Source organism: Notolabrus celidotus, chromosome 11 (assembly GCF_009762535.1).
Source record: "Notolabrus celidotus isolate fNotCel1 chromosome 11, fNotCel1.pri, whole genome shotgun sequence".
Taxonomy (NCBI): Eukaryota; Metazoa; Chordata; class Actinopteri; order Labriformes; family Labridae; genus Notolabrus; species Notolabrus celidotus.
This window is the reverse complement of record NC_048282.1, coordinates 30327245-30354434: the sequence shown is the minus strand read 5'-3', so window position 1 is coordinate 30354434 and position 27190 is coordinate 30327245. Positions and strand designations below refer to the sequence as shown.

The 27190-nt window shown below is 40.2% G+C and overlaps 2 protein-coding genes across 5 annotated transcripts in view; one reads left to right on the top strand and one right to left on the bottom strand.

The window, feature by feature from the left end:
• Positions 1-359: 359 nt before the first annotated feature.
• Positions 360-14040, top strand: pan2 (poly(A) specific ribonuclease subunit PAN2). 4 transcript variants are annotated; one of them, XM_034696059.1, is made up of 26 exons: positions 360-464; positions 1739-2044; positions 2778-2947; positions 3083-3203; positions 3310-3387; positions 3620-3890; positions 4444-4789; positions 7329-7425; positions 7637-7756; positions 7861-7980; positions 8086-8214; positions 8311-8510; positions 8610-8758; positions 8903-9009; positions 9113-9211; positions 9325-9416; positions 10923-11064; positions 11194-11331; positions 11463-11522; positions 11608-11698; positions 11784-11941; positions 12043-12186; positions 12361-12540; positions 12690-12783; positions 13484-13687; positions 13799-14038. In XM_034696059.1, the coding sequence occupies exons 2-26, from the start codon at positions 1757-1759 to the stop codon at positions 13831-13833; spliced, it is 3633 nt and encodes a 1210-aa protein (XP_034551950.1). In that variant the 5' UTR covers positions 360-464; positions 1739-1756; the 3' UTR covers positions 13834-14038. The 4 variants fall into 4 exon arrangements, with proteins under 4 accessions (XP_034551950.1, XP_034551953.1, XP_034551952.1 ...); XM_034696062.1 differs by having other exon boundaries at positions 391-464; positions 13484-13675; XM_034696061.1 differs by lacking the exon at positions 360-464 and having other exon boundaries at positions 1757-2044; positions 13484-13675; positions 13799-14040.
• A 1957-nt stretch (positions 14041-15997) lies between these two features.
• Positions 15998-27190, bottom strand: part of spats2 (spermatogenesis associated serine rich 2) — a 29054-nt gene continuing 17861 nt past the window's right edge. The window contains exons 10-13 of the mRNA XM_034695594.1: positions 23540-23649; positions 23206-23308; positions 20176-20321; positions 15998-20067 (exon numbers count right to left, since the gene is read on the bottom strand). Coding sequence (XP_034551485.1) covers positions 19795-20067; positions 20176-20321; positions 23206-23308; positions 23540-23649 — 632 coding nt within the window. The 3' untranslated portion in view covers positions 15998-19794. The remainder of the gene's footprint in view (positions 20068-20175; positions 20322-23205; positions 23309-23539; positions 23650-27190) is intronic.

The window sequence follows — 27190 nt, the reverse complement described above, 5'->3', positions numbered from 1 at the left end:
CGGATAGTACCTGAAAGCCTACAGCACATGTTATTTCCAGGCTGGCACTAAATTAAGTTCTTACTTGGCCGAACCTGCTCAGCTTCTAATGGAATTCACAGAATTCAAAGTGCATGAAAGTGAAACCATGCGTCTGTGCATTTTAATAAAGTTCTGTTTTACATACAAGCCATTGGAGCCATTAAAAATTAGACTACAAAATGAAAACAACGTCATACAAAACCTCAATTTTTTTATTATAAATTTTTTTTCAATTCTCTGCCCTTTTATTCTTAAATATTGAAAGATGTCACTTCCATTTAGTTTGTACTAGTATTTATAATCGATAAATGAGAAAGAACTGCGAGAACGCAGCTTTCCGATGCTCTTGAACGCAACCCTGTTTGACCCGGAAGTGCTCTCTGTTGTTGTTGTGAATGGAGCGAGCATGGACCCCTGTGTGGTAAATAACAAGACAATAATAGGTTAGTGTAATTATTTTATTATACTCAAGTCTTTCCTGTAGAAAGAGTAACACAGCTCATGTTGTAACGCTGGTTCATGAGGTTTAGAAACGAACTTAATGTGCAGCCTGTGTCAGCGTTAGCAAAATTAGCAAACCGTCCATAAATATCACAAAGCGGACTAAATATGATGCTACCTTTGTGAATGAAGAAACTTTAGCTCACCTTGCTGAACACATTTGAGTTGTAAAAGTGGTAACGTAAACTATCCAGGCTTTTTTAGCAATTAACTTTAAGCTAGTTGACGGCTTTAGCTGCTGTTGAGGAAGCTAATGCTAACAACACGTCAGTTCATGATACGATCCCACACATGAGCAGTGGTGGACAAAGTACACAGCTTCATTATTTAAGTCCAAGTATAGATACCCTAGGTCAAATATTACTCCAATACAAGTGAAAGATGCTCTGTCAGATTAATACTTGAGTTAAAGTACTGGAGTACTTCCTTTTAAAAATACTGAAGTATTCAAAGTACTTTTTAAATTATCTCAAAATGTAATTTCACAATACATAAGTGCAGTCAAGAATACATAAGAGTACATTTTGTTGCATTATGTTTATCTAGAAACCATTAGTGAAATCTCTAAAAACTATACCATGGAATAAAAACAGCAACTAAGTTACTCCATGCACAGTCAACTTAGTTTGAAATGTTCATCTGGAATGAAACAAATGTGAGCTTAACACACTTTCTCAGGTTGGACTGTGAGTGTTTGTATGTTTGAGCAGAGTGGGAAACAGGGAGAACATTTCAAATGATACGTATCATTCTTCATTTCAAAAACCTCTAACACGGACTGAAGATATGACCATGGGTGCTCAGGTGGAGAATTACAGCCATCATTATCACCTCTGAATGAACTGCAACGTTCAACCGAGGGATCAGATTTCAGAAAAGAGAAGGAAATTCATGAGCTGATGTCAAAGCAAAAGTATTAAGTAACTAGAGCATTGATAGAAATGTAGTGGAGTCAAAAGTACAATAATTATCTTCTAAATGTAGTGGAGTAAAAGCAATAAGTTCCCCCAAAAAGATAATACTCAAGTAAAGTACTTAAAAATGTACGTAAGTACAGTACTCAAGTAAATGTGTTTTCTGTTACTGTCCACCACTGATGCTAACACCACGTCAGGTCATGATACAAGCCCACACATGAGCCAATAACTGAGCCACTAAACTAAAATGATCAGCTTTAGGGGTCAAACTGTTTTAAAGAGGTACTCTTTCTCTGCAGGTTGATTTCGTTTGATCCATGATGAACTTTGACGGTCTGGATGCTGGGATGGGGGAGTATCCAGCTGGCCTTCACGGAACTATGGATGCTGGGATGGAGCCCTCTATGGACCCGCACCTCAACCCCAACTTGCTGCAAGGAGTGGAGCTAGACCCGGAGGGGCTGGCTGTGACCGTCCCCGAGCCTGTGCACCTGATGGAGGGGATGTTCTCTGAGCTGCACAGTGCAGTCTCAGAAGTCGGCATCCCAGTCACTGCAACACATTTTGATCTACAGGAGGAGATCCTCTGGATGGGAAACCACAGAGTGAGAGCCATGACTATGATTGATTAATGAATGAATGATTGCTTATTGGAAAAGGACAAATATAAAGGAAGTTAACATGCCACACACTACAGCACTTATGGCCTAAGTTAATTTGTAAGGACAGTCCCTAGACAGGCTTTACAAATACCTACAAATCAACAACCCATACAATGTTACATTAGATCAGGAAGTACGAGATCATACTATACCGCATGACTCAGTCTTTTCAAAATGCTTTAATTTCAGTGTAATATGACCAGAGTCTGGATCCAGTTTCATCCCTACGGGGAAGGCATTTTCACACATTGATCCCTTGAACAGTGCAGTTACAGACTGTTTGTCTAAGTGATGATTTATGTAAAGGCCCGTTATGATCTTCATAATGTTCTTTATTGATTACAGAGCCTGATACTCTTGAGTGTAAACACAAGGTCATGGAGCACCCAGTGAGCCTGATGATTTTAAAGTTTGTGATGAGTTTGAGTCCGGCACATTTACTGAAATAATCAAACCTAAGCATATTTCATTTTATTATGACGATGATGTGACATAGGCTTCCTGTCAAATTTTTAAATAGCTTAATTTTCATGTCATCATCAGGTGCTTAATTGTTTCAGGCACTGCAGTAACCAGGAGTCTATACCATAACTTATATTGTTATTAATAGGTGCAAGTTACTTTCAGATTTTCTGAGATTGAAACGACTTCTCATGCCTTCAATTGTTGTCTTCAGGGTCATGTAACATCGTTCTTTGGACCTACGATGGGGCGCCATTCTTCTTTCCAAGTGCACGCCTCAGATGACGTCAGACACATCCAGAGTTTGGAAACTGGCGTCCTGTTCCTCTCCAAGTCGACCCTCAAATGTAACACTCGTGGGGGCCTTTTCATGTTTGATTTCCCGTGAGTCACTCAAACTATCGGATAGATTGTGCAGCTTTGAAACGATTCATTCTCTTACCAAATTAATGTGTCAGTGTATTTGTATTAATTACATATATGTGTATATGTATGCATGTGTGTATGTGTGTGCTTCAGGTTGGAGGAAGGCGCTGATATGCACAGCCTCCTCATGACAGACAACAACACTTTGCTCATGGGCGGATTACAAAACTATGCGGTGGAAGTGGACTTGAATACTGTCCAAGAAACTCAGAGGGTGAGAATTAATGTACTATGCATGCAGCACATGACATAGTAAACCATATCAAATATGAATATCTCACCTCAAAGCATTGGATTGATGGTTGACTTTGTACTCACAGTTCAATGTTGAAGTACCTGGAATGGCAATTATGCGCCAAACAAGCCGTTTCTTCTTCTGCGGGCACACTTCTGGAAAGGTTTGTAAAAAAGTCCTCTTCTGTCTGATTTTCATCACAGTAGAATTCTTTGTTTTCCATCATTGCTGTCTGTAACTTAAACTGTTCTACTTAATCATTATTTTTTACCTTCGTTGCTCTATTCCCTTCTTTTAAATAAGTTGAGAAAATAAAATGGTAAGACAGAAGAATATAAACAGAGATGTTTATTAATGTTTACTCAACGCTCACAGTCACCTTCTGTTTCAATCAGATAACCCTGCGGGATTTACGCAGCTTCAAGATGGAGCACGAGTTCGACGCGTTCTCTGGCAGCCTCTCAGACTTTGACGTTCACGGAAACCTTCTGGCTGCATGCGGGTTCTCCAGCCGAGGACTAAACGGGTTGGCGTGCGATCGTTTCCTCATGGTGTACGACCTCCGGATGATGCGAGCTGTAACGCCTCTTCAGGTGCACGTGGACCCCCTCTTCTTGCGCTTCATTCCTACCTACACATCACGACTGGCGATCATCTCACAGACAGGTATGAATTATTAGTGAGTGTATTTGCAAAGTTTAGACTTGTGTTTGATAGATACGTGTCACAGAACATCAGGACAATTAGCACCAAGATCACAATCAATCAATCTTTCTTTCTATAGCACCAAATCACAACAAACCTCATCTCAGGACGCTTTTACAATCCTAGCAGGTCTTGATAATACTCTATGCTATATTGTGAACAAAGGCCAAACATCAAGACCGGGTAAGACTTAGTCTGATCTCATCTTAATCCACCATGAGCAGAGCACTTTGCAGCATTTAACAAGTTACAGCAGCAAGGACAAACTTCCTTTAACAGGCAGAAACTTTGAGCAGAACCAGACTCATGTTAGACAGCCATCTGCCATAACTGAGTCAGAGTTGGAAAGAGGGAGAGAGGAGATGAAAAGAGAGAGATGATAGTGAATGATCACTACAGTTAATATAGTGTTACTCTAAAATAATATAATAGTAATTGCTACATGTACAAGTACTCAGGAATATTTCCACCTCAGCCACTCTTGTAAATAATGTCCCACCTCTTCTCTCTCCAGGTCAGTGCCAGTTCTGTGAGCCAACCGGTCTCGCAAACATGGCAGACGTTTTTCATGTCAACACCGTGGGCCAGCTGCTCATGAGTTTTGATGTATCGTCCAGTAAACAAGCCCTGGCCTTCGGGGACTCTGGGGGATGTGTGCACCTGTGGTCTGATGCTCCAGAGGTTTCTTATAACGATTACTCTCGGGAGACAGAGTTCGCCCTCCCTTGCCTCGTGGACTCTCTGCCTCAGCTGGACTGGAACCACGACCTGCTGCCCATCTCGCTCATCCCCATGCCGCTGACCAGTACGGAGCAACTGCTGTCAGACTGGCCATCTGCACAGGCGACACCCAGCCCCAGGTAACACAGTCACAAGAGCTGTATGTCTTTACCGCAGCTCCTGTGTTTTATTAGGATTCAGCCTCACAAGCTGCTGTAGATACTCACCAGTGCACCTAACCTGTGGATGGAAAGAGTTCACTATACGCTCATGTTTGAGTGCTGTTTGATTATAACAGGGTTTCACAGCAGCGTTTGAAAAGTGCTGAGCGTCTGTAAAAAAAACAGGAATATCTTTCAGCACTATTCCAAGATTTATTTCTTCAGAAGGAACCAGCCGGCGTGGGACAAAACACCGCACACCAGAAAGGGAAGTGGGAAAGAATTCACAGACTGACAGAGTCATTGTCTGTGTATGTCAGTGTATGGGCTTTGTTTACAAATAGCAGAACTACAGAATTTAGGCCGCACTATCTTTGAATTACTAAAACAACTTCACAGAATGAAACAAAAACATCACTTTCGGCCCGTGTGATCGCATTTCACGTCAACAGTTAGTCACCGTGAGGAAGTTGTTTATTTATCTTCTTTGTAGTCATCATTTTGGCTGACTCCCCAGAGGTGAGGTCATTGTGTCACACTATGTCATGTTGACATCAATGATTAAACAATACAAATCAAACGGTGACTGAACTGCTGAACCCAATCCTCAAAGTGAATCAGTGTGTACATTGTTTCATCAGTGTCAAAGGAAAAATACAGTTCTCCAGGCGAGGATCAGAAATAACTTGTGATGGCACAGAGGATGTTTGACTGGTTTTAAATGTTTTCTAATGTGCATAAACTCCAGTTCATCAGACTCACAGTCAGCTAATAAACCCTTTATATCTGTGACGTTCAGTCATGGGTTCTAACCAGTGGTGGACAAAGTACACGTCTTCGTTACTTAAGTCAAAGTATAGATCCTCCAGGTCAAATATTAATCCAATACAAGTGAAAGTTGTTCAGTCAAATTACTACTTGAGTTAAATCGAGTTACCATCGACTCTCTTTCCATTTTCAAGTCACATCTCAAGACACATCTTTTGAAACTGTCATATTCACTCTGATTACTCCTCTTCACTGCACTGTATCTGATCCTGTTACTTTTATTTGTATTTTAATTGCACTGTTTCATGCCTTGTTGATTTTATCAGCTTAATTTTGATATTGTTTTTTAAACTCTGTCCTGTACGGTGCTAAGAAAGGTGCCTTTATAAATAAAATGCATTATTGTTATTATAAAAGTATACCATAAAACTAAGTTACTACAAGCACAGACAAGTTTAAAATGTTCATCTAGAATAAAACAAGTGTGTTAGCTACAGACCTCCACATGCTTTCTCAGGTTAGATGCTGATGTTTTGAAGGCTGTGATGAAGTTTGTGTGGTAAACAGATCAGGGATTTAAAACAATACCAATCATTCTTTATTCAAAAACCTCATACTTGGGTTTGAAATATGGCTGTGGTGCTCAGGTAGAGAATCATTATCCTTCTCAACTATAGTAATCATTACCAGGACTAAATGAACGGACTGATCTGAATAAGGTTTGCTCTGTATATACTCTACGCTCAACCGAGGTACGGCTACACCATTCAGACAAATCAAAGTACACAAACAGTTCACAGTCTTTGGGATCTGATTTCAGGAAAGAAAATTCATGAGCTGACTTCAAAGCAAAAGTAGTGAGTAACTAGAGCATTGATAGAAATGTAGTGGAGTCAAAAGTATGATATTTATCTTTCAAATGTAGTGGAGTAAAAGTAAAAAGTACCCCCCAAAAATAAAACTCAAGTAAAGTACAGATACTCAAAAACTGTACTTAACCCTCCTGTTATGTTGCGGGTCGAATTGACCCTTTTAAAAGTCTAATTTAGGCAATATATGCCTTCCAAACCAGCTAAATGCAGCATAAAAATCTGGGAACATGTGACAGAAGAGCTGTCATTTTAATTTATCAACATCACTTCATAATAAAAAAAAATCAAAATGTAAAAATAAACAAAAATCTATGTCATGTAAAACTATTGTATTTATATTTAGGTCTTTCCAATGTACATTTAAAAAAAGTTCAACATTAATTTGAATGAAAAACGAGTGAGATATCCTCATTGAACCATGATCTGTGAGAATTAAAGAACACCAATGGACTAAATCTGGATTTAAATGGTTAGTAATGGAGTTAAAAATTTGATTTAAAAAAATGTGTTTTGGGATTTTTTGGGGTTATGACACTTTTGGATAATTGAATATGCCCCGGGTCAAATTGACCCAGGAACATTATTACTGTTCCAGAGAAACGGACATGAAAGGAGGGTTAAGTACAGTAATCAAGTAAATGTACTTTGTAACTGTCCACCACTGGTTACAACTTTTTAAAGAGGAGTTTCTTCAACTTTTCCACCAATCAAGAGGCCAAAGTTTATGAGCTCATTCATTTTATGCATCAAAAGAGTTTTTTTAATATTGATTCTATTCCCAGAGGTGGACAAAAGCTGTGCTACTGAGTGTGTGCTACTGAAAATATTTGGCCTGTTTAACCCTCTTTTATTTTCTTTCTTTTCTGTTCTTCCCACAGACGAGCTCCTCCCGTGGACCCAGAAATCCTCCGCACCATGAAAACTGTCGGGTTCATAGGTTATGCAGCAAATCAGCGCACCCGTCCTCGGAACCAGGCACGTAAAACAAAAAGACATCAGACTTTACATCTGTATTTAAAATATGTGACCACCGTCAAAACACTGAATACTTGAAAACATTAGCTGCTGCCTAAGTGGTGTGTCTGCATCGTGTTCCCACATTAAGAAAATATATTTGTTTGTGTTCTCTTTCATGTCTATCCTTCCGTTTCTGCCATATAAAACCAGTTTTCTGTGTTGCTTCCAGGTTCCTTATAAAATAAAAGACGTGGAACTGGATTATGATAACTACAACCAGGTCCCTGAGTCACCAATCGGACGTGATGAAGAGCCGCACCTCTACATGGTGCCCAAAAAGTTCAGGAAGGTTAGATTTTCTTATATAATTAAAAATCATATGGTTGTTTTTTCTGTTCAGGAACATAAGTGTTGTTAAAATGTGCATTGAGGACACTTTTCTTCTTGGATCAGGTCACAATCAAGTACTCCAAACTTGGACTGGAGGACTTTGATTTCAAACACTACAACAGAACTTTGTTTGCTGGTCTGGAGCCGCACATCCCCAACGCCTACTGTAACTGCATGATCCAGGTAAAGACAGATTTTTTACCCACTTTTTGGTAAAATTGTATTTGTTTTTGAAAGATTTCACAAATCAGAGTTTCTTTTCTTCTCTTCTTTTTGTTGCTGCTTTAGGTTTTATACTTTCTGGAGCCGATCCGGTGTCTGGTCCAGAATCATTTGTGCCAGAAGGAGTTTTGTTTGGCCTGTGAGCTCGGCTTCCTCTTCCACATGTTGGATTTGTCTCGAGGTGATCCATGCCAGGTAGCTCTCTGTCACTTTTCTCTGAATGTTACTACTGCAGGTCAAAAACAGTGCAGGTGTTCAAGCATCAAACGTCTCCTTTCTCCTCTTTTCAAGGCCAGCAACTTCCTCAGAGCGTTTCGAACCATCCCTGAGGCCTCAGCGCTGGGTCTGATCCTCGCAGACTCAGACGAGCAAACAGGGAAGGCCAGACTTGGTCGCTTAATCCAAAGCTGGAACCGCTTCATCCTCACACAGCTCCACCAGGAGACACAGGAGCAGGAGGGCCCGCAGGCGTACAGGGGAGCCAGCAGCAGGTCAGAGCAAACACGTTACTGCTGTGACAAATGGCTTCCTGGTTTTTGCAGAAGCAAGGCAGTGTCAACACTAATCTGTGATGTGTTGTGTTGATGCAGTTCTCTGGGTTCCTCTGGTGAGTCAGAGATCGGGAAGTTGTTTGGATGTGAGGTGGAGAACAGCAGTCTGTGCCGCTGTGGGAAGGAAACGGTGCGCACCTCGCTCACGCTGCTCTTCACCATGCATTACCCTGAGCAGAGCTCTCAAGGTGAGTTTCAAGTCCTCTTTCTGCACTCCTGCACAGAAGTAGCTTTGTGCAGTGTAGTGTAGAGATAACCTGGTTCAGAATGAATCACAGTGAAGCATTTCTATTATTTGCTGAAAAGACTTTCACTTCACTTTAACTCATCAGAGAAAACGGTGAAGGAATACGAGTTCGGTGAGATCCTGAAGAAGAGCATCTGTCTGGAGCAGAGCACTCAGGCCTGGTGTGAAAACTGTGAGAAATACCAACCTACAGTGAGTCCCCGACATGTCAACGACTTACATCAACAGAGTACGTCTGGTGTCTGGTTCCATGTTATTCTGCATGATGAGACTGTCTCATTGTTTTACTACACAGGTGCAGACACGCAACATCCGCTGTCTGCCTGACGTCCTGGTCATTAACTGTGAGGTGAACAGCGCTAAAGAGGCTGAGTTCTGGAAGGTTCAGGCCGAGGTAAATTAGATTTTGGCTCTTTTTGCTTCCTGTCAAGCTCCAAATAGACTTCAGAGCTGATTCCTGACACACCTGTTGTTGAGTTATGGTATTACTTGTGGTTTTCTTCACAGTATGCGTTCAATAAGGCAAAGCAGAAAGAGGCGATGGAACCACCCAAACCTAAAGAACCTCCCCCACCCATGCCGACAGAGTGGTGTCTGGAGTAAGAGCCTTCTTTCCTCATGTTGAAAGGGTTTCTTTTAAGTTTGAAACAGTGCCTTTTCTCTTCAGCTCTTAATATTTTCATACATTTATCAATCATTTAGGTATAGAAAATAGCAAACAATTCCCGATACTTTCCAAGACTTCTTCAATTTGTTTTTGTCACTACACCAAACCTCCGCTCAACCTCTGCTGGACTATTAACCATCCCATCGTCACGCCTCAGTACCATGGGTGCCCAAGCCTTCAGCTGCTCAGTCTCTGGACCTCCCTCCCCCCACACATAAGACAGTCAGACTCCATCACATCATCCAAATCCAAACTCAAAACTCACCTGTTCAAACTGGCATATTCACTCTAACTGGACTCTGTGCACTTCACTAGTTTTAATTAATTAATTCATTATTTCTTGTTTGTTTTAATGATGAATGTTTTTATTATCTGTAAGGTGACCTTGGGTGACTTGAAAGGCGCCCCAAATAAAATGTATTATTATTAATATTATTAAAACAAAAATTATTCAAAAAGTAGAGAGCTGCAAATCCTTACATTTAAGAAGCTGAAATGATCAGATGTTGATGCAGAAGTTGAATAATTAATGATTAGTTACATTTTGTGATTAAAAACTTTGACTTTTAACTAAATCAGTATTTATTTTAGCTCTTAAGATCATCTCTGGCAGTTTAATAATCCCCAGCATCCCTTGCAACAAAAGAGCTTAATTAATGTGAAAAACAACTGACTGGAACATAAATGACAAGTTTTAACCCTAGAACACTATCACTAAAATTAGTAACACCATCACTAACGCCGGGTGTTTTTTACCAGATATAATATACCCAATAAAAAATATCAAAATATATCAAAATATGACAAAACATGACAAATTAGAGTAGTGTTCTTTTATTTTAAACTGTGCCATGTCTAACAAAATGAAAGAAAGTGTATCATGAGGGGACCCGATAAAAATGCTCCAAAATTACTGAAAATTTGGAATTTGGAACCAAAAATTGCTAAAACAAGAATTTAATGATGAAACTGGAAATTTGGTGTTTGGTCCACCCATTCCTGAGACTTCCCTGGTGAAGGCACAGTCTCCTTGACACACAAACAGCTGCAGGAGAGAGAGAAACAAAACTGGATGAAAATCACCCGAACACGGCCTGTAGGAAAAAGCAGGTTTTGGAATACACGTCAAAGACGATGCTGAAGCTACCCTGGGAAACCATGACACTCAGACAAACTCAACATAATGAAAATCATGTAAAATAGTGTTCTCATTTTTTTATTCTTACGGTCAATTTCTTTGAAGAAATTCCAAACATCTTATGTTAGCAGCTTCTGTAGTCTGAGCATTCCTCCTCTTTTCCATCCTCACATGTCGTACAATGAATATTTGGGGATTTTGGATGATCTACAACCCCAAAAGGAGAATTCAGAGGAATGAGGAATTAATGAATTTCTGCAGCCCTGCTCACACTTCCTTCCATCTTTATCATCCTTGTAGCGGAGAGGATTGCAACATGGATGGCTTCACCTTTGACACAAAGGCGGAGGATCTGCGACACGTCTGGGTCCCACTCACTCTGAAAATGTCCATCAGCAAAAGTCAGGGTCTGGAGATCTGCAGCTGGCCTGAGGGAGAGGAGGTGAGAGGGGAACTTTGACATCAGATTTCTGTATTACACTCTGATTTGGACTTTCTGTCTTTTTCTTGCTGACTTTGTTTTTATGTCAGTGAGTATTTTCTTCTGACTCATTTCATGGTCTCCTATCAGTTAAGCGCTGACGAGGAGGCAGAGGGAGCGTCTCTTTATGACTTAGTTGTCACGGTGCCTCACATCCTGGATGCTCGCACGGGAGGAAACTTGGTTGCACACATCAAAGTGGGAGAGACATACCATCAAAGAAAAGAGGTGACTGATGCTCTGATTAGATCATGTCGAATCGTAATGACCTCTTCTCTTAGAAGTAAAGATGATGTTGCCTTTTTGTCGCTTAGATTCTGTGTTAAAAAAAATGACATTTCAAACTATGTTTGTTTCAGGGAGTCACTCACCAGCAGTGGTACCTCTTCAATGATTTCCTTATTGAGCCAATTGACAAGGTACATTTTCAAAGTGTTACATTTGTGCTGATGAGAAGAATCTTTGCTGAAAATAAAAGCTTTGTTATTGTTTTGTTTCTGACAGACTGAAGCCGCTCAGTTTGACGTGAGCTGGAAAGTGCCCGCCATTCTTTATTATGCCAAGAGGAACTATCACACCAAATACGACCTCCGCAGTAAGCTTTACAACATACAACCTGGAGACTTTACTCATGGTTAAAGCTCATGATGCACACGCTCATACTTTGTTGTTCTTCTCAGTTAAAAACCCCATCGATGCCAGCGTGCTGCTGACTGAGGCCTCACTGGCTCGGAAGCAGAGGAAGAGTCACGCCACCTTCATCCCCCTCATGGTCAGCGAGATGCCGCAGGCTGGAGACCTGGTGGGGCTGGACGCTGAGTTTGTCACACTCAACCAGGTAAGAGAACAGCTGGTGAAAGACTTCTCAACATGTATGTATTTTTAACCAAAGCTCCCAACATGTGGATCTGACGTCATGTCATGTCTGTGTGTTTGCAGGAAGAGGCAGAGCTGCGCAGTGACGGCACCAAGTCCACCATCAAACCCAGTCAGATGTCTGTGGCCAGGATCACCTGTGTGAGGGGTCAGGGTGCCAACGAGGGGGTGCCCTTTATTGATGACTATATCTCTACTCAGGAGCAGGTGAGGGAAAGAAGAAAACATGACAGCAGTTTATTTAGAAATCAAAATTATTAACTCCTCCAGGACAGAAAAATCAAACATTAAATAAAGTAATCTAAGAAATCAACATTTTCTGACCTTTGAAACAGTTGCTGGTGTTCATTATTAACACCTCAGAATGTTTGCTCCTCTCAGGTGGTCGACTATCTGACGCAGTATTCAGGCATCAAACCAGGAGACCTGGATGCAAAGATCTCCTCAAAGCATCTGACCACGTTGAAGTCCACCTACTTGAAGCTGCGCTTTCTTATCGACACAGGAGTTCGCTTTGTTGGCCACGGTTTACAGAAGGACTTCCGTGTCATTAATCTGTTGGTATGTTGTTTCACATCTTGTAAGTCAGTTATCTAAATTGATGTTTTACATTTACAAAGAGTGTTGTGCAGAACAGATCCAAGTGTAACACACTGTAAGAACTCTTTGTCTTGGAGCAGCGGTGACTTGAATCTGTTTTTTTTTTTAAGGTTCTGAAAGACCAAGTCATCGACACCGTCTACCTGTTTCACTTACCGCGCAAGAGGATGATTTCTCTGAGATTCCTCGCCTGGTACTTTCTTGGTAAGTCAAGGCTAGCAACATTCACCATCTTCAAACCTCAAGTGCCTTTAAGTTTACTTTTCTATCACTGCCTTGAATGCTCCCACTTAACTGACAAAGAAAAAGCCTCATGTTTAACCCTGATGAAACCTCGTAGCTCAGCACTAAACAGCTGAAGAACACTGTTAAGTACAAGCTGGTGAGCATCATGATGCAGCTGAAGAGGATAGTAGACCAGAAGCAGCTAAAAAAAGCAAATATTTGACTGATTTTGGAGAAAACCGGACTCCGCTGAAAGATAGAGATGTTCCAAAACTGACAGATGTGCAATTAAAGAACTGTTTGCAAACGAGTGACTTGTACAAACTACAATTAGAGAGTCTGACTTTGTTGTGACGGGTTAAAGGAGTAAACTGTTGGGTTGTCTGCAGCCCAGATTCAGGGCCAAACACTCACAGCTGAAAATCTATTCCTTATTATGTGATCATTTGGACTATTAATATCATATCATTGATAAAAATCATCTTGTTCATGCCAAAAAAGTTTTTCCCAAAATAGGTTAGGTAGCTCTTCTCAAATGCCTCCTTGCGGAATTTTTAAGTGTTTGTGCGTTGTAACCATAGACTGTGTATAAAAGGTTGTAACCTAAGAGTTGAGGTGTCGATTTCCCTGGAATGCATTCTAAACAGTCATTTCCACTCGTCTGCTTCTCCCCTCCCAGACCTCAACATCCAGGGGGAAACCCACGACAGCATAGAGGACGCTCGCACGGCTCTGCAGCTGTACAGGAAGTACCTGGAGCTGAGTCGAGGAGGCGGGACCGACGAAGTGAGGAAGGTCCTGAAGGGACTCTACGAAAAGGGCCGCCAGCAGGACTGGAAAGTCCCAGAATCGGACCCCGGAGATGGTCAAGGTAGCCCAAAAAGTACGACATTACATTGAATGTGACGTTAATGAAGTCAGTTGCATAAAGGAGGACTTCATGAGAAACATGAGTCCGTCTGAGTGGGCTGAACCTCTCTTCTTCCTTCAACAGGTGCTGCTGTGTTTCCCTCTGTGATGGGACTCTGAGCTGCAGCAGCATGCTCACACTCCAGACTGTTGACTGATCACTGCTCGTGGTGTTTTTTTAATGAGTTACATTTATTTTTTCATCATGTACAGTGTTTATGGATGTCTGTGTTGCTTGTACAGCTTGCTTCAGCACCATGACCAAACAGTTTTAATCATGATTCAATTTGTACTTCTTGTCAAAATAAAAAATAAGTTTAGTTTGTATTTTCTGTGTATTTTTTTGCCTTTTTCAGTGAATGAATGAATGAATGCACACATTACAAGAACTAGAATATTAGTTATAATCTCTAGTAATAACAGGAAGTCAGAAACACATGTTACATTCATAGGTAGCAGCCTGCATACCATGATGTTTCACAGAAGTCCATTCAAATTTATTGAAGCATCAATGTTTGTGTTTTCCTGCACTCTTTGAAGTCAGTTGTGTTGAGCGCACTTTCAGTTGGTTTCACTTTTGCTGCTTCATTTTCCTGACAGGCTCAGTGACATTTACGGGCAGTTCCAAAGTGATGTAATAAATCCGTTACAGCTGTTTTCACAGCTGAAATACCAGAGACCAGGTAACGCTTCGGTGAAAAGCTTTTTTGCATAGTTTTGTTTCAAGGAAACAGAAATTAAATAAAAACAGGGTGTTATTCAAACAGTTTATAATCAGAACTTCAAGAGGTGTTTGTCAGAAATGTAAACAGATTACAATGAACACCTGAGTGTAGTTATTAAGAGAGGTGATGGCTGCAGTTTCAGAGTGCAGTTCACTTTTGCACAAACATGTAAAAGTCATTCTAGGATCTACAGTTTCAGCCTCATGCACAGATTATAAAGTGGTCCAATCCTTGGATCAGAAAATCCAGAACTGGATAAAACCTTCACATTTTATATGTATATAAATTTGATAAACAAGCCTTACATTGACCTGCTACTGTGACTAAAATGTATAAAACACCCTAACCAAGGAGCCACTCTGTATTTTTGATACTTCACATGTTACTAGGGTTGCCAACTGTCCCGTATTAGGCGGGACATCCCATATATTGGGCTAAATTGGTTAGTTTCATATGGGACCTGATTTTTCCCGTATATTGACCATTAACTCTTGCAAATATAGCAGACTGCACTCTACAGATCCCAGATAAAACGGCAGTGGCAGATCATGTGCCAATCACACCTGCAAAAAAGTGTTGAGAGGATTTTCTCTCTGATGGCCGTTAAATGCTCAGACTCAAGAAACAGATGCAGCACAGAGCTGATCAAAAATGAACTTCAAATATCTGTAAACTGTGACTTGTCATGTAAGGACTTCTCTCTGGCTGTGCAAAAGGACAAAAGACTGCTTGAGTCAGTCAAGAGCAGCAAAAAGTATCCATGGAAAAGTACATTTGGTGAGTCATACTCCTCTTTTGCATTTAATTTTTCTTTTGCCTGTTTTTTGATGTAAAGAGACAAATTGCAGTTTCTTTGAGGTTTATTCATATGAGGTTACATAATGATACAGTAAGGATTAAAGGGAATATACACACTTTCTGCATTTCCAGTTGAATCAGAATATGAATATACGCTAAATTCACACATCATGCTCACACCACCATGGCCATGCACCTGTCCCTTATTTAGTAGTGAGACAGTTGGCAACCCTAGATGTTACTGTTAATACCTCCGTCTTTATCCTGAGGTGGGATCATGAATGCTGGACTTTGAATTGAACAGAATACACCAGCTTTAACTGTATGTAATGGTTCTGCTTCCTGAGTATATGATCTTTATGCTGGTTTAAACAGCAGTGGTTGATAAAGTTCTTCTCCAAACCTCAGCCTGTGAAATCTCTTTTTAATATCATAATGGTGCCCTCTGCTGGCTGTGCAGAAATTGTGTTGCATAAATGTAGTAATTCAGTTTTGCTGTTTGATTCACATTAAAGCTACCAATGTTTGCCTCCAAATACACATTTATTTGAAGACTTGGAAACATTGTTTGGATTTTTAAAAAGTGAACCCTGCAGCTTATGGCGTAAAACCAAACACAGGGACGACGTATGACATTCTACCTTGCAGTTGTACACTTTGTTATCCAAACAAAACGTATTTGTTAAGAAATACTCTAAACTAAACATGCCCTCTTTTTCTGCTCATGTGAATATCACTACTGAAAAAACAAACATGCACAGTCAATATTGCAAACTGTTTATTTGTAGTAAATGAAAAGTGTGCAATTCAGTGAATGGGAGAAAGAGAGGAGAGGGGTGTTGGGGGACGGTTGATGTCTTTGGTCCATATTCTGGTGGAGGGGGATGTTGAAGAATCAGCGGGAGACAAGAAAAGGCACTTGAGTTTACGGTTGTCTCAGAAAGGTTGTCTTAACAGGGAGGACATGGGGATTACTGGAAGAATGACGGAACTAAATGTTTAACCTCCATTATGCCTAATATGAATATCACATACAAAATGCCCCATGTGAGCACAAAATTATATAGCTACATATATGTATATACAGGAAGGAATGGAAAATAAAGAGTGGGAGAGAAGGTGAAGAAGTGTTGGATTTATCCCCTTTGGAACATCTTTACAGGTTGGAAGAAAAGAAAGAAAGAAGGCAACAACTTAAAACAGGACAAATTATTTCTTTGGTGATTAACTAAAAACCTACGGTTTGGAATGTAAAACAAAAATAAAAAGTGGTTAAAGTAACACAAACAGAATCTCTCTTTGAGTCTTCAATGAACAAATCCAACATCTGAGATCTGCTGGAATAAAAGCTGTTTGTTTATCATGTGCTGCTCGGGAACTGCAGCTCACTATCATCAAGCTAAGAACTGGCTGAGGATAATAGTTTGGTACGATATCATCAATGTCAGTCAATATAACAACATAGGACACCACCTAAAACAAGGACTTAAGGGAATAGTTCAACAGGTTATTCTAAATCTGACAAGACTGGCGATGAGCGGCTAGCTTAGCATTAAGACTAGAAGCAGAAACAGCTAACATGGCTTCAAAACTTACATATCAACATACTTCTTTGTTCGAGAGTTGCCAGAAAACCGGCGAAAACTACACAAAAACTTGAAAGAATAGCTTCTAGAATAACAAATTAAATTTCTGTAGAGTGAAGATCAAGATATAACGTGCCAACAACAGCTTTGAAGTGGCTTCTGTACATATTCTGTCACAGACAGGAAACATTTTCAGACTACGTTTGAACACCTCGGCCATGCGCTGCTCTTTAACAGATGTGGGCAGCTCACTGGACGTCAATTCCACAAAACACGTGTTTCATTATCCGAAGCCGAAAGACAACACTTCAAAATACTTAACATAAAGCTCAATGTCGCCTGTTTTTATCTTATCCAAGTTTCTTGTGCTACGTCTACTCTGTCCAAGTGCTCCAATAAGTAATTGGTTAATTACAGAGTGCGGTTACCTTGTTGGCCACAAGGGGCAGCAGTGAGCACATCCTACACTTGCTACAAACTCCAACAAGCAACACTAAAAGCTTTAATTTATTCTTCATCTGATGTGTTTTAAAAAAGTAAGGAAGACTAAAAGTGTATTTCTCTAAATGTTAAGCTTCACCGCATGTTGAGCTATTCCCTTAAGTCAATAGGTTAAATATTTATTTGTTATTACAGCAAATATTTATCAAAGACAGCAAACAAGATGGTGTCCTATTCTCCACAATATTTAGTAATATAATTACTGGAGTAAAGATTTTATAATCTCAAATAAGATAAATCTCCCTATGATCAAAACAACTAAGAAGGGAAACAGAAAAAAGGGGGAGAGAGAAAATAATATTTTAAATTAATGTTTACCAAAAGTCTGCTCGAGGGAAGACAACACATCGTAAGGAAGATGCAGCAATAATGTCACAACCAGTTTCACACCACAGCCTTTCAGCTCCACAAACTGTATGTACATAACTACAAGATAAGGAGTAAGCAGGGCTCTCTGTCCCTTAATGTGAGCCCGCTGTGTGAGAACGCTTTGAAAGCAGGCTGTGTCAAAGATCACCAATGAGGTATTCACCAGCCTTTAGTTCACAGACTGGGAGAGAGACTTAACTCTCACAAACAGCCATGAAGCATCAGCTCTGCAGCCTTAGAGAAATAAGATCTGTAGAATCATCAGTACATCCTTCCAATTCATTCATCAGCTTGATCAATGTTACTTTCACATATTGAGTAAAGTGAGAATATAAAAAAGGGGATGAAAAGATCTTGCATCTTGTTCTCACATGTATTAAGAAAACTGCACGTCTGCTCTACAAGTACGTCTGATAAGAAAGCCGTCAAGATGCAGACATCCACGTCTCGAAAAAGGCAAATGTGAAGTCTCTCTGTGACTAAAGGCAAGCACGTCATTAATATGCCATTCATGTGCATATAACAACAAAAAACACAAAGAACAAACGGTGCGAGTGGAAGAAAATCCATCAGAATAAATGTCAAGTCACAGCGTGTGGACAGTTTCCTTTGTTGTGAGTTTGAACATATCACTGAACATTATTCTACAAAAAGGTAATGAGCCCTCTCTTTGTTAGAAAAGAATGGACAGCAAGCCCGAGGACGACGGCACACACCAGGACCCCGCCGGCCGCAGGGGAGGGCGATTCATCATCACTGACTTAGGCAACATTTAAAGGAACAGTGCAACATTTGGGTTCATATTTACTCTCTTCCAGAGTTAGATAAGAAGATATCTGACATCACTCTTACATCTCTAGAAGTTGCCTTTACGTCGCCTTGCTCTAACACCTAATCTAGTTTTCAACTTCAGGTTTTGTACAAAAAGAGAATATCGATCATTAGATGGATATAGATCAATATATTGATTCAGTGATCATAGTTCAATGTCATGAACACAGTGGGAAGAAACCTACATTTTGATGTCAGTTACTTTTTTCTGTCTTTACATTCAAACAATTGGATTGTGTTGCATTCAATGTCAACAAGAGTGCAGGAATTCACATATCAAAGCATGTTTTTGTCTTCTTTTGTTGGTATTGTCCAAGTTATCGATGTATTGTTGAATGAAACTTGTGATGTGGACTTTAATAATGTGTGCATGCATGTTGTTTCATCTAATGAAGGCAGGTAATGATGCAAATTCTGTAATCTTCTAGTTTTGATGCAAGGCTAAGTGAACCAATTGAGTGTGCAAACCTAAGAGTGGTGTTGATCTTCTCAGCTAACACTCGTCAAGTAAAAGGAATGAGCTCATTCTCAAATGTTGAACTATTCCTTTAAGAGAGCAAACTCTAACGTTCACAGAGTTTCCCTCGAACACCTCCAAGTCCTTTGAGCATTAACAAGTTCCCTACGTTTTGTAGCAGCCATACGAAAAGCTCTGGATTAAAGTTTGATATGTCTCTTTTTTTTTTTTTTACCCTACGAAGATTAACGATAGTCTGTAGTGTTGATTGCATGTCTACTCTCCTGATGACAAAAAATGCCCTATTAATGCTAGAACTGCTTTCACTTCACTTCCCTCCGGTGAAGGCATTGAAATGGTTCTGGGAGACAAAAAGAAAAAAAAAATCTGAGGTGCAAAATCAGAGAGCTGACACAAGCCACAGCAAAAATAGAAATAGTACTAAGAGCTCAACTTCAATGGAGCACAAGTTGTTGCAGGCAGTCCTGTCAGTCTCTGCAGAAATGAATGCCAGAGAGCCGACTATATCATAGCAATAAGATCTCTCAAAGGGGGGCCTAAAGATAGAAGCTGTTACCTTAACCAGGAAGTGTAAAAGGAGAGAATACAGAGCAGTGAGAGTTTTCAAGTTTGAGCGATGAATGGATCGATGCAGAGAGGTGGCACTACAGCTCAACTGACAGAAATATGTAAACTTGTATTCTATTCTTCATTGAAAGGAGTTAGTTGAGGGGGGGGAGAGGGGGTGTGGGGGAGGGAGGGGAGAGTGCGAGGGTACGTAGACAGGTTTGATTGAGAACGAGGGTTTCCAATGTCAAGGGCAGTGTGTCCGCGGAGGCCTCTGGGGCAGCCCGTTATGAGAGGGTCGGTCTTGGTTGTAGGACGAGGACGAGCGCGGGGGACCTCTCGAGCTGTTAGAGTGATGTGAAGAAGAGCCGCCGCCGCCGCCGCCGCTGCTGCTGCCGTCGCCATGGTAGCGATGGTTCCCACGACCGGCGTTCCTGTCGTGGTAGGAGCCGCCGTTATACCGCTGACTGCCTGAGTGGTACCCCTGTCCCTGGAAAGTGCGCCTGTTACCCTGGAAAATCTGAGAGGAGAATTAAAAGAGAATTATTCACAATGCTGGAGGAGAGCTGCGAACAATCAGGGTTTCTTTATGGTTTGAGGTTTTTTGTGAAAAGCTTTTCCAGCTGACCTGTTTGGTTGGAGGGGGGCGGTTTTCACTGGGGGCGCTTTGGGTCACAGGAGGAGGCGGAGTTTCCAGCAGGCCAGGGCTAGTGACAGAAGAGGACGTGGAGCTACAGCGGGAACGATTTGAGTAGCCTGTACGCGGATGGTAAACTGTGAGGAACACAAAGAGGTAAATCACAAACAGGGCAACATGGGACATGTCTCTTAGAACAGGTTCAACTCTAAAGAGGCTGAAGATCTTAAAAACCTTGAGTTTAAAAGATATATATATTATACCCATCCCGCTTTGTTCATGAAACTGAAGTTCCGTCTGAGTTTTATTCCTCTCAGCTTGATGAGAATATACTAAAATATTTAAATGACTCTTCCTCTCCCTGTCATGAGACACTTTATAGAGTTTTTCCTCCTTCTAACATGACTATAAATAAAACCTGACAGTTACATCAGCAGTAAAAGGATCTATTAGCAAGCCAACAGGTAGAATCTTATACTTCTTCCTGTTCTACTGAAGTTTCAATTCTTCTGAGTTTTCACTTCAACATCAACCCATCAGCTGCATCTATTGGGGATGGCTTTACAGTGCTTGTGTTGGTTTTTTTCTTCTTCTTTCAAATAATGCTGCATGTATTTTTGGAGTAATATCTATAAACAATGTAATTAGGGATGCACCGAAAATTCGGCCACCAAAAATGTTTGGCCGAAAGTGGCTCAAAAGTGCATTTTCGGTTGGAAGTTGTAATCCGAGGTGCCTGCCGGGACTTGACTTACCTGTAGATAGACTTTTTTGGGGGGGTTTAGTTTGAACATTTAGGGCACTGGAATCCTTACTGGGATTAGTTTTATAAAAAAGCTTCTGCTGAGTTCTTCGTGCAACCTGTCTGTTTGTGCCTTTTTTGATAGTCTTGATATCCAAGATTTTGATGTGCAGCTTTTGTTTAGTCGGGAATCCGTTGTAATCGCAGTATCTTTAAAAATGAACACAATCAAGTCTGTGGGTTTTCGGGCGGGATGGTGGGTCTCATTTCTTTTCTCTCAGTTAATGTCAATTTTAAAGAGATTTGTTGCCACAGCTGTGTGATTTGTGACTGTATTGAAAAGATGAAAAGCAAACATTTATATTTTTTGAATCATCCTTTTTTCTTGAGCCTCTTTTGTCCGAGAGACTTTTATCACCGAAACAACACGGCTGAAACAGAATGTTGTGATGACGCAAGCAAAAAAACGCAGCCAGTACGCGCTTGTCTGGATAAGAGCCTACATGTCTGCATCCGTTCTTCCATTAATTGCAGCACTAAAGCGTCTTCTAAGCAAAGAGGTCGAGATGGACCACGCTGACCACTCTTAGAGTCGGTCAGCACACGTTTCACTGAGATCTATTCGGATCCTCTGCACTTCATCGCAACTGTACTTGATCCACGTTATAAAGATCATTACTTGGTTGTGGGAATAAAGCAGCGTGCACGAGAAATGATCCAGGCCACGATGGATGCGGAGAACCCGCTTGGAGACGGAGAACAGAGCTCAGGAAAATTGACACGTCTCTCTGAACCAGATGAGGGACATGCAGCCTTGTTGTCTGATATGTTCAATGAGATCCTTGATTTTAGTGAGGTCAGTACAGTCAGAGACATACATGCAATGATAGGGGACAATTTTTGACATTTCTGCCTCAAACTTTGAGCTCTTATAACCCAGTGTGTTCAAACTGCTATTCAAACTAGCTTCAAGTGTGCTAATAAATGGCCTAGAACATGCCTGTGCAACACAAACAGAAAATGCATGGCTTAATCTCAAATCCAAGGAGTGAAATGTTACAACTGTCCCTGGTCTCCCTACTAATAATTTGCATAATCATTTCTTTTGGTGTTTTGGTGTTTTGGTGTTTTGGTGTTTTGGTGTTTTGGTGTTTCGGTGTTTCGGTTTTCGGTCTTGGCTTCCTTAGTTTCGGTTTTCGGTTTCAGCCGAGAATTTTCATTTCAGTGCATCCCTAATTATAATACCATGATTAAATACATGTTCTACCTGTGATAATAAAGAAGCCAATGGGCTGACCTGTTGTTCACCAACACATATCTCCACATGAAGTTTAGCAGTATTGTTAGCCTTGTTTGGAGCTGCGTTTTGACTTTCCAGCTATTTTATGTCACATGACTGGATTTGGAGAGAGGTATAGCTCTTTGGTGATTCTGGCTAATGCAAAATCTGTCCCTCCCCAGACTTCTGTTTATTTTCAAGAAACACCTAAATGTGTTGACATCACCGCACTCTTGAAAGCTGCTTTATTTGAACCTTAATGCTGTCGATGTATTGCTCTGCTACACTTTCAGATTATAAGAATGCTGCAGGTAAGTATTACAGGTTGATTACATCCCTGCTCCTCTAGCCTCAGGACTGATCTCATACAGTCTGAGACAGATTGTGTGTGATGACTCTAATAAAAGTTTGGTCACAGTGGGACATGTGCTGAACGGAGACATGCTGCCCTTAGTTTACTGGGGAGCACCTAAGAGAGTTACAGGCAGCTTGTAGATGAAACCGGTCCCTGCATGAGCCCTGCAAAGCTACGTGAAGTGTGACATATTTCTGTTCGTGAAGAAGCAATCTGAGGAACATTTGCTGCTCTGGAATCCCTCTGTGGATATTTTCTGCTTTGCACATGCTTGATTGTGAATGATATAAAACAGGACGTTTAGTTTGACAGGAATTAGAACATGTTATGTTTATGCTTTGTAAAATAAAAGGTGTTATATTTAATAAAGGTTTTTTTTTACTCCTCTAAATCCTATAAAATACCTTATTTTCATATTTTGAATAATGATCTCATTATTCTGTGTTCTTAACCGTCTGCTGACAAACTGCTGCTGCTTACAAAGTCCTGAAACTGAGAACTGATACGCTTGCTTTTTGTACTTCGTGATTGGTGAGGAAGTGTTTTTATAATTTATAATAAGATGGAGGAGGGGAGTTTATTTTTAGAAATCTCACTTGAACTCACACAAAAAGGAAGGTAAGACAGATGAAAGGGACTCCGTACCTGATCCGAACTCAGTGATGCTCGTCTTCAGCGGTTCAAGATCAAATGTAAACCTTACAGCTTTTCCCAGATCCTCGTCATATTTACGCTCGCTCACAAAGTGCTGTGAAAAAACAGATTACATTAATCACAAAGATGCAGCACATAGTTAATTTTTTTAACAATGAATTCACAGTTTTTCAGTCAACATTCAAAGAAGAACAAAGAACAACTAAATTAGTTTTTTATATTTGCTTTCAGCCGTGGTTTAAAAACACATTTTGTCAGCTGTGTACAAATATTAGGAGAAAGAGACACACAAAGCCAAACATGAGCTGCGGTATTGTTGGAGTACCTTGATGTCTGCACGTAGCTCAGTCAACTGCTCCTCTGACATGGAACCTGACTGATCCGTCAGCCGTCTGAGCTCCTCTGCTTTCTTCTGCCTGGCGTCTAAATTCATCACTGAAAGGAAGAGAAAATAAAGTCATCCTTAACAGATTTCCAACTGGGTTTAGTTCCAGGCTTACGTAACCCACAACCAGACCTTCTTTTAAAATGTATTTCATGCATGGTGTTCCTTGAAATAAATAGTCTGACAGGTCTGGTCGGAGTGAGGGATTACTCAGAACGGACGATAAGTTACATTTCTGCAAGGGGAAAAAAGTCTGAAATACACAGTGTTCCAAATTATTATGCAAGTTGCATTTTTGTGAATATTTTAAAACTTTAACTTATGGTCAATAATAAAGGAGATAATTTACAGTAATGGCAAGAAATACAGCCCAAAAAAACATCTTTGGAAAGCCATACAAGGTGCAGCTCACAGTGTCAGCAGAGAAGTCATCAGAAACTGAATCTGTTTACAGTGACCTCTGACCCTCACTGAGAGAAAGGGAGGTTATATTGGACATATGAGAAACACTTTAAATTTGAAATGTTTCAAAGACTAACATTTTTTTTTGTATACAAATGTAAAGAAAACTGTTGTTTTTGTTGAAGTTTGAATACAGTTGTAGTAAATATTATTATTTTCAATCAATAGAACATTAAAAAGGGTGCCTAGTTTTTAATTTTCAAAAGTTATATGCTCTTATCACCAACTTGCATAATAATTTGGCACGCTCATTTCTGCAGATTCTGCATTTATTGAAAAATACAGCCGAAAAACATTATTTTAACAACACGGTTGAAGAAATATATTCACTATCTGACTTCCTAACAAATTAGAAAACGACTGTTAACAAAGTTTTTAAAATATTCACAAAAATGCAACTTGCATAATAATTTGGAACACGGTGTAGACCGGAATGAGAGACTGGACTGAGTTATCTACAAGTTTATAATACGGAAAAAAAGTGAAAGTCAGTTTCCGAAAGCCACGTAGTTCTATCAAATATCTTCTTCGGTCTGAACATGTTTATTTATTTAGTTCAATAAGAAGTAAATCAAAGAGAACAAGCTCATCCTGAGAGCTTTGACCTTCTTTTAAAATGCCTTCTATGATTCATAACATAAAAATATTTATTAATTATTATTATTAGTGATCATTTCAGTCCAGCTCTACCCCCCCAAAACACACACCCAAGAGTTTCACTTCCCTGTAAGTTTCATTTTCCCGTAAGACCTCGGCCGTGAAGCGACAGAGTACAAAGTGTCTCTGACTCAGCATCCAAAGGTAAACAAAGGTCAAAGATAAAGCCTCTTCTAAATCAAGATGTCCTGTACGTGCTGATGTAAAGACACACAAGTTACCAAAACGAGTGTCATCACAAACTAAACATATTTCTGTTCCATGTTTAAACCCGGCGACCTGGGTAGTTTTCACAGAGCAGGACTGAACCTCAAACATGTGACACACACGTTTCTTTCTTTAGACAGCAGCTATTCATTGACTTCAGAACAGCTTTGACAAGTCGACTGAAGAAATGTAGTTTTGGTGGCTGTCCTTGTCTGCTGATGTACGGGAGGAAAATCTGAAGAAGTCTCCTGCTGCTGCCAAAATGTGTGATGTATTTCTATTTGATGCTAAAACATCTGAGCGAACGAGAAGCTAAATAGAAGTAGTTTTAAACACTTCTGTTTTAGATACAGTAGACTTCTGCTGAGCTGAAATATGACAGGCAACATTCAAACCCCTATTTTTTAAAATGGAGTCATTTTAAGACATCATTAAAGCAGAAAGACCAAACCTTCACTGGTCCCAGCTTCCTTATGTGAGTAATCATTTTCAGGCTTTGGGTGTTAGCTGAACAAATAAGCAAACATTAGAAGATGCCTTGAATTTACAGGAACTGTGATGGCACACCTCTATGATTCTGTGACATTAATGAGTCAAAAAATATTTGATGTATTAATAAATTGTCTGCTTGTTTGGTCTTTACTTAAATCAGGGGCAGGCCTAGATGCAGGTACAAGCTACAGTGCGACATCACAGACTGTAGGATCATAACACTCTGATGTTCTTTGTGTTGTTTCATAAAGTTCAACTATCCAAACTTAGAAACCTCACCACACAGAGAGGCAGACAGCACGCAGGAGAAGGTGTGACTGTGAGAGCTGATCACTATCATGTATTTCGAGTTTGTTCAGAGATGATTTAAAGGAAGTCAATCAGAGACTAAGTTCTAAAAACTAAGATTGATATTTGTTTTCAAGTCGTGTATCTCAACTTCGACTTTTCTAAAGAAGATCTGTTCAGAGGAACGGAGTCAGGATCCACCTGCACTAATAGATAAGTTTAATTCTTTGTGATGGAAAAACTACGGTTTACTTGAGGCTCAGGAGCGGTGTGTTTGATAAACATTGGAAAGGATAGATTGAGTTTATTAACCCACATAGAACTGATCTTCAGCTGTAAGGAAAGGCAACTTTATTTGGATAGCACATTTCATACCCGAGGGCAACTCAATGTGCTTTACATTAAAAGCATTGGAAACATTCAGACAGGCATAAAAGGGCACAGTTAAAATGACAAATATAATAAAACAGAAAAGGAAAATTAGAAATATGTTAAAAATAAAATTAAGATTTGCATTTAAAGTGAGTTAAAATAAGCTAAGATAGGAAGGCAGTGGCAAATAAAAAAGTCTTAATCTTTGATTTAAAAGAGGTGAGAGTTGGAGCGGACCTGCAGCTTTCAGGGAGTGTGTTCAAGATATGTGGTGCATAATGACTAAACGCTGCTTCACCATGTTTCATTCTGACTCTTGGGACTGAAAGCAGACCAGTACCTGATGACCTCAGAGGTCCAGATGGTTCATAAAGTAGCAGCAGATCATCATGTATTTTGGGCCATTCAGTGCTTTATAAACCATCAGCAGGATTTTAAAGTCTATTCTCTGACAGACAGAAAGCCAGTGTAGGGATCTAAGAACTGGAGTGATGTGATCTACTATTTTGGTCTTTGTTAGGACTCGAGCAGCAGCATTCTGTATGAGCTACAGTCATCTGATGGACTTTTTAGGGTGTACCGTAACATCTTGCTCTCTGCTACACATGGACTGTTGTGCTTTCTTGGTTTGGTGTCTGCGTGTTTGTCATCTTTGTTTTCTTTTGTAAAAGCGCGCTCCTTCAGCACACATTGATCTTTAACTCAAATACAAAGAGAATTTAAAAACTAACAAATTGAAACCTGCGTGTATGACCGTATTCTGGTTATATGCGTGTGAGCTGAACTTTTTGAGGGTGCCGTCTGTTTACTTGGAGGTTTGGAGGAAGCAGAACAGTAGAAGCTACATTTTTGAGGAAACCTGGCTTTTGTAGAGTCGAAGAAACACTCGAGTTTCTTCGCTTTCCTCTCTATTCCCCACACACCTTGCACAAAGACAGCATTGAGTCTCCCTTGACACCTGACACTATTCACTTTTTCCAGGCCTGGAACACACAACACTCCACGCTGAGAGGACAGAAGAAAGAGAGAGAATGGCCTATTTGTACAACTATGCAGTCCTGCTCTGTCATGTTACACACACATACACAAAGGTATGCTCCAGGTATACTTGAG

Excerpts from the sequence above, each read along its gene's own strand:
- pan2 (XM_034696060.1), top strand. The coding sequence starts at position 1,757 with ATGATGAACTTTGACGGTCTGGATGCTGGGATGGGGGAGTATCCAGCT. Across the intron at positions 9,417-10,922 it reads CCGACAGAGTGGTGTCTGGA|CGGAGAGGATTGCAACATGG; the intron begins GTAAGAGCCTTC and ends TCATCCTTGTAG. Across the intron at positions 11,699-11,783 it reads CACCAAATACGACCTCCGCA|TTAAAAACCCCATCGATGCC; the intron begins GTAAGCTTTACA and ends TGTTCTTCTCAG.